The sequence below is a fragment of the Rhincodon typus genome, chromosome 9 (genome assembly GCF_021869965.1).
Source record: "Rhincodon typus isolate 14 chromosome 9, sRhiTyp1.1, whole genome shotgun sequence".
NCBI lineage: Eukaryota > Metazoa > Chordata > Chondrichthyes > Orectolobiformes > Rhincodontidae > Rhincodon > Rhincodon typus.
Window position 1 is genome coordinate 81,052,451 of NC_063340.1, and position 7,717 is coordinate 81,060,167.

Below are 7,717 nucleotides of genomic sequence, written 5' to 3' on the forward strand. Positions count from 1 at the left end.
ACTTCATAGCACTTAGTGCAACTGAATGGTTAGCTAGACCATTTCAGAGGGCAATTGAGAGTCAACCACACTATTTCGGGTCTGGAGTCACACGTAGGCCAGACCAGGTGAGGATGACCAATATCCTTATATAGCAAAGGACAATGACCTGGAACTTGTGGCCTAAGAAAAAGTGATGGACGTAGAGTCAATTAATGATTTCAAAAGGAAACTGGATGGGCAGCTCAGGGAAAGAAACTTGCAGGGCAGTGAGGAGAGGGGAATAATGGGAGTGACCGATTGCTCCACAGAGAGCTGACTGTCTTCATGAGCTGAAGTCCCTCTTTCAGTGCTGTTACAACTCAGCTGGAGCTGTGCCATGGAGCCACGAGGATTGGGTGAGGAGATGAGTGGGCTCATCTGTGATGTACCACTAGTCAAATAGTCAGTTTTGGTGTAGCATCAAAGGCTCACACGCCACAACAGATACCAGGGTGCCCAGTGGATCAAATGAAATTAGAGTGCCTGGCAATAAAATTGGATAAACACAAAAGTGCGCAATAAGGTGCTTTTTCTCTCGATTCTAACCCTTGCTAGTCCCAACACTGTCAATTCTTATGCCCTCAAATCTCGAAACTTCAGATCCTGAACAGCTAGAAGCAATTAGCACTAAATAAATAGAAACCAAAACAGGGCCGATTCAACTAAACTATCTTTATTAAGAGAGAAGCTGTAAGAGCCTGACTACTTGTTGTTAACAGCTGAACTGCACTGTTTGTGGCTCACTGCTAGATGGGCCGAACTGAGCGGATGTTTGAGTCTGCACTCAGCAGCTTCCTTCCCTCCCTCATTATAGCCGAGGTTTAATCAGAATAAACTGAGCTGAGCCTAGCCCTTCGGTACCAGTCAGACAACAGCACCTTCGAAGACAAAGCTCAAAACGATAATCTTGATGTTTGCACCAGGTGTGGAAAATCCCTCATGTGATCTACCTAGTTTCAGAACTAGCATCCCCCTCACACCAAGAACAAACAAGGTGACAAATGCAACCCTGGAAAAAGTGCAGATGCGGGCCTCTGTAATTGATTGGCCCTCTGTTGATGGGGAGGCAATGGCCTACTCGTGTTACCACTAGAATATTAATCCAGAAACTCAGCTACTGTTCTGGGGACCTGGGTCTGAAATCCTATCATGGCAAAATGGTGGAATTTGATCTCTATACTAAAAAAAAGTCAGGAATTAAAGGGTCTAATGATGACCACGAAACCATCGTCAATTGTCAGAAAAAGCTGTTTTGTTCACCAATGTCCTTTAGGGAAGGAAACTGCCGTCCTTATCTGGTCTGGCCTACATGTGACTCCAGACTCACAGCAATGCAGCTGACTCTTAACTGCCCTCTGGGCAATAAATGCTGGCCATTCCTTTGAGTGAATAAATAAAAGCTCTTCCTTACGCAGCTTGGGTCCTGAACAACATTTTTCATTCATGATGTGTAAATGTGATCCACTGCCTGTGATATAGAAATGGGGTACACGTTTGTGACCTTAATAAATCGCTTTCATTCAACTGTACCTTTCCTTTAACATCCCGTTCACCACTTCCTTGTCAGGGCTGAATTTATCTGTTTACTTTTGTTACCCCATCTCAGCGACACATTGCCACGTTTTCAAGCATGCTTTGTTAACTCTTCGAACCAGGGCTTCACTATGATACAGCCTTCGAGCAGCAAACCAGTTTCTTGAATAAAGTGTCATTCTTAAACTGCAGAGAGTTTCTCCTCACCATGACCGCATGGACACAGCAGACCGACTGTGATCAACTCCAAGCGCCTGGAATCCAGGGCCTACCATCAAACGACCTCTACCCCCATTCCACCTCTCCTCGAGTCTGTGATAATTGATTTTGATTTTATAGTCACAGTGTGTTTTACAGTAAGAATACAATAAAATATATCGAAAGGCTTTCATTTGTCGCCATGAAACAGTGCCATTTTGAATAAATTTAAGAATGAAGAAATATAAAGCTTGAAGAGAGGTCATCGCCATCTGCACCACTGCTGCCTACACTGGACCTAACCAACATCGACGTCACCGACCCTTGGGCACCATCTTTGCCATTGGGACGATACTAAACCACCCCCCCAACCCCCTGCCTCGGCCAAAATCAGAGTCACATCTCTCACCACTGGGCCCACCTCGATGTTGTCATGATGCCCTTCAGCTACCACCGGGCCCAACCAACAACGAAGTCCACCTTTCCCACAGCCAACCAGGAGGAGACGGGCAATTCATCTCTCCTTTAAATAAAAAAGCAGCTTGTTCCCATATCTCCTGGCACCTCCGGAGTGGGTGGGTCTGGAACCCCAGATCTCCGAGCCAGAGGTCAAAACCCCATCACTGTGCCACCAATGACTGGCGGCCAAGAATAGACCAAACCTCTTCTTTTCAACCCCCTTATCTCCTGTTATTGTAAAGCAGATTTCAATATTGGAAATAAAAAAGTGAAAAATAAAACAAAAATAACATGTGTCTCTCCCTCCACAGTCGCTGCCAAGTCGGAGTTTCTCCAGCACTGCATTTATATTGAACTAGTCACCCTTGGCCACTCCAGGGAAATGCTACAGTGAATCGGAAAACCCGCTGCATGGTGTTCTCTGCCAGCTGCATTGCCCTTACCTTTCCCATCCCTGGGCTCTCCTTCACCTTGTTGATAGCTCGGAGGAGGCAGGGGGGTGCCGGGGGTGGGGACGTCTGCAGGATTCCGCTGAAGTTGGTCGGGAACAGCGGGGACTCGGGCACATTCGCAGCAGGAGAGCGATGGTGTTTCTTCTTTTTGGAGGACAGGTTGAGTTTCTGGGCAGCCCTGCAGGAATGGAAAAAGGAAATGAAATTTTTTTTAAAAAAAATATAATAATAATAAAAAGGAAGAGCCAGACGCACTGAGCAGCTGCACCTCTGGGCTAAGGAGCAGAGTTCATTTGGAACCGGTCCCATCTCCACCCCCAACCTCCAAGGGACAGACTGCAAAACCTCAAAACAGCATAGCCTCACCAGGAGGTCAGGGGTGCCATTCCCCTCCCTGCAGTTGGGAAACTTCACTTAGTGGGAGCGCCCACTATTCTCAGCCTTTGAGCATTGCTCCTGACCTGAGGTGGTGAATTGACCCTGAAGCTAAAACTATGACAACCAGTAATATCCCAAGGACACACAGAGTCAAAAATCACGACACCAGGTTACAGTCCGACAGGTTTATTTGAAAACAGTAGCTTTCAGAGCTCTGCTGAGGAAGGAGCAGTGCTCCAAAAACTAGTGTTTTCAAATAAGCCTGTTGGACTGTAACCTGGGCATTGTGTCATTTTTGACCTTGTACACCCCAGCCTAACACCGGCACCTCCACATCATCCCAAGGACAGAGCCAACAGCTACATTCAGGAGGAGCATGTTAACTGCCAGACTAATGGTGATTTTACCGATTTAACTTCAACACAGTCTTACCAGACCACAGGGCTGCTCTGACAGACAGCACGCAAGAGAGAGAGAAACTGGTGGAGATTTAACCAGAGGGTCACCACGCCTCACACAAAAAGGGGAGAGATTGAGAAGGAGGGTACTTCCTAGTAACCTCAGTCTTTGCAGGAATTGAACTCACTGGCTTCATGAAGGTTTACCTTCAGCATCAAAGGCGCAGCTAAAAGCAGCATGTTTATCAAAAAGGGATACTGGATTGTCGAGGGGCTGAGGGAAGACCATGCCCCTTGTTCTAGCACAGGGAAGTATGGCTCATGGACATCCTGATTCACTGCAGAAAGGGCAGGAAACATTTCAGAAACAAGTGACACTGTTGTCTCCTGTCGGGTCTCCCCAGCTTTAGACAGGGCAGAAATGCTGCTATCTGCCATCTTCACCCACCCAAACCAATCTGTATTACCATCATGTTTAGCTGAGATGTATTGAACAACACCGCACTGCAGTTCAAATCCCGCAGCATAAAGTTTTGTTTCATGTGTCATTGTAACCAGCACATTTTGTACCAGATACAGTTAATACGATTACTAAAGCCAACTTTGGTTCTTCGCCACCTTCTATTATGCAATTTGATTTGCTACTGCTGTGATTGGCTTACCAACATTGTTGCTCCAACCATGTTCAGACAGCATGACAGAAGGCCATATCAGTCATTGTGCCTCTGCTGACCTTCCTATGCAGCGCTGTGACTCCACGAATGAGACTGAAATGCAAATCCCACTGGATCCTTCGCCCATCTAGGGGCGATGTTAGACCCAACTAAAACCAATCCAATCAATAAAAACCACAACTTGTTGAAGAAATTCAGCAGGTCTGTGTGGACAGAGAAACCAAGCCAGTCCGACAGAACTCTTCCTCAGGGAAGTCACATTCCTCCCACTCACATACTTTTTGTCGTATCAGATCACATTTCTATTGAAGGGGTCAAAATGAAGATAGGTTGGAGAAAGCATCAAGTTTCTTTCCACGACACCAATCTCAAATAAATCAGAGACACTTAAACCACAGAGATTTCCAGAAATAAATTCCTCCACCGTGCTATCAATCCAACAATCAATACAGATTTCATCATTCAACTCAGATTGCCTCCATTCCTAGCCTGGCTGTTGTCTTCCATTGAGTCTTTGACTGATGCCTTCACTCCCATTCACAACTCAACTCATTTTCAAAGGTTTAACTCAGTCAGTCATTGCTAACTGTCTCCATGGCCACAGTGGCAGCTGCTCGATTTTGGGAGGCTGTGCAGGTGTTGAAGATGCAGTTATACTGCTACCTCAGGTGGTATCACCTTCACCTACAATTTGGATTTATACAACATGTTTAACCCACTAGAGAGGGAGTGCAGACTAGGTTCACCAGGCCGATACCAGGACTGTCCTACAGTTCAGCTGAGCCTGTATTTACTAGAGTAGAGAAGGATGAAAGGGGATCTGAATGACATGTATACAATTCCAACAGGGTTGGATAGATAAGCTGCAGGGAGGATATTTCCCCTGGTTGGGGAGTTTAGAACCAGGGGCACAGGCTCAGGATGAGGACTAAGCGGAGGAAAAATTTCTTCACTCAGAACTAAAACTGAACTTGTGGAATTCTCTGTCACGCGAGACTGTGGAGGCCAAGTCACTGGATATATTCAAGAGAGATAGACATATTTTAGATTTTGAACAAGTTATTTGTTGTCACATATAATCGAGAAAGACAGTTAAAAGCATCAGTTGCCATGATGCAGTGCCATTGAGTTACAAAAAGAAAAATTACTTAAATAGATTGAGTGTTCTGTACAAGGGGGTTCTAGGGCTTTTGCAACGTGTTCCGAGCCTCAAGGCTTCCTTGCTCCAGGTACAGCAATGACGACCCAGCCAAGAGTCCACACTTTGGGCATACCACAGCCAATGACCCGCTGAGTCCATGCTCTGGGCATCAAAAGGTTTTGGTAGAAAATAGGAAAATGGCATGGAGATATAGGATCAGCCATGATCATTCTGAATGGCAGAACAAACTCAAAGGCATGAATGGCCTACTCCTTGTTTCTATGTTTTCTCATAGAAGCATTCCCAAGACGTTTTGCAGGAGTGTTATACAGGAACAATGGGCACCAAGATCTAGGAGCACATCTTAGGGCAAGTGAGACCTTAGGTGAGATCAGTGTGTGGTCAGTCTGAAGAACATCAAGCCACTGGACAACCAAAATATGAGGGCTTAAGTACAATTTTTATAATCTATGGGGTGTAGGGGTAACATCACTACACTGGTAACCAACAAATCCAGGCCAATGCTCTGGAGATATGGATTCAAATCTCACCTTGACAGCTGGTAAAAATCTGAATTCAGTTCATAGATCTGGAATTTTATAAAAAGCTGGACAAATGGCACGTAACGAGCGTCAATGGTCTTAAAATCCAATTGTGTTCACTAACGTCCTTCAGGGAGGGAAATCTGCCATCCTTACCTGGTCTGGATTATACAAGGCTCTAGACTCACAGCATTGTGGTTGACTCTCGATTGTCCCCTGAAATGGCCAAAGCAAGCTACTCATTTCAAGGGCAGTTAGAGACAGCCAACATGTGCTGATCTTGCTAGCAGCACCCACCTCCTAATAAGTGCATCACTTATTCAGAGACTCAGGGCACACGTAATGAACCAAATGCCTGCCTTCTGTGATTGGGGTTTTAAAAGAAATCACAAAAAAATGCATTAAACCGGCCATTTAAAAAAAAAAACACACAAAGTAGAATGACAGTCAACCTTATTGAAACTTCCCAGATTCTTAGAACCAACAGGGTGGATATGGAAAGGCTGTTTTGCCTTTGTGAGACAGTCTAGGGCCAGAGGACATCATTTCAGAATAAGGGGTTGCACATTTAAGACAAAGATGAGAAGGAATTTCTTCAGTGAACCTGTGAAATTAATGGGGAGGCAATGGCCCAGCAGTATTATCGCTGGACCATTAATCCAGAGAACTAGATACTGTTCTGGAGACCCAGGTTCAAATCCCACCTTGGCAGATGGTGGAATTTGAATTCAATAAAAATCTTGAATTAAGAGAGAGTCTAATGATGACCATGAATCCATTATCAATTATCTGGTAAAAACCCCAGCTGGTTCACTAATGTCCTTTAGGGAAGGAAACTGCCATCCTTACCTGGTCTGGCCTACATGTGACTCCAGACCCTCAGCAATGTGTCTGACTCTTACCTGCCCTCTGGGCAATTAGGGATGGGCAATAAATGTTGGTCCAGCCTGTGACACCCTCATCCCGTGAATGAATTAAAAATCTTTCCATTTCAATCTGTCATCATGACAATTTCCATTTCCTGCTTTTACCTATCCAGGCTTCCCATAAATGCACCTAAACCAGAATCAAATTGTTAGAGAGCAGAAGGAAGCCAGTTGGCCCATCACATTTGTACCAGCTCTCCAAATAAGCATCTCACTTAATGCCATTCTCCTGCCTTCTCACTGCAACCCTCTACATTCCTCCTTATCAAACCAAGGTCTAAATCCCTTTTGAATGCTTAAAAACCCCTTCACTTCAACCACTCCCGTGCTACCATTGTGCATTCTAGCCACATTTTGGGTCAAGAAATTCCTTCTAAATTTCCAATTTGATTTCTTGATGACTGTCTATACTGATGACCTCTAGTAGACCTCTTTTCACAAGAGGACATACCCTCTCTGCATCCACTTAATCAAAACCTAAGGAACTCAGCGGTAATCCCTCAACATTCCTACTTCAAGAAAGAAGAAAAAAAACCTAACATCTCCTGATAGGTGCACATCTGCATCATAAATTTTCTTTGTGTTCTTAAGTGCCTCCACATCTTTGTCTTAATATCACGACAATGGTCCTTGTCCAGTAATAACGAAAGCCAAAAATAATGTGGATACTGGAAATCTGAAACGAAACAAACTGCTGGGAGAAACTCACCAGGTCCAGGAGCATCTGTGGGGACGGAAACAGTTAACAATGAGTGTGGTTCGAGTCTTCTCCGAAAAACATTTGATAACATGAAATAGTAGGAACTGCAGACGCTAGAGAATCTGAGATAACAAGGTGTGGAGCTGGATGAACACAGCAGGCCAAGCAGCATCAGAGGAGCAAGAAAGCTGACGTTTCGGGCCTTGACCCTTGTTCAGAAGAGGGTCTGAAGAAGGGTCTAGGCCTGCAATGTCAGCTTTCCTGCTCCTCTGATGCTGCTTGGCCTGCTGTGTTC

At 45.0% G+C, this 7,717-nt stretch overlaps 1 protein-coding gene across 2 annotated transcripts in view; it reads right to left on the reverse strand.

Moving 5' to 3' along the window:
* Positions 1-7,717, reverse strand: part of kif26ba (kinesin family member 26Ba) — a 319,220-nt gene that overhangs the window by 124,771 nt on the left and 186,732 nt on the right. For both annotated transcript variants that reach the window (XM_048601408.1, XM_048601409.1), the window contains one exon: positions 2,655-2,841. In XM_048601408.1, the coding sequence (XP_048457365.1) occupies positions 2,655-2,841 (187 nt within the window). The remainder of the gene's footprint in view (positions 1-2,654; positions 2,842-7,717) is intronic.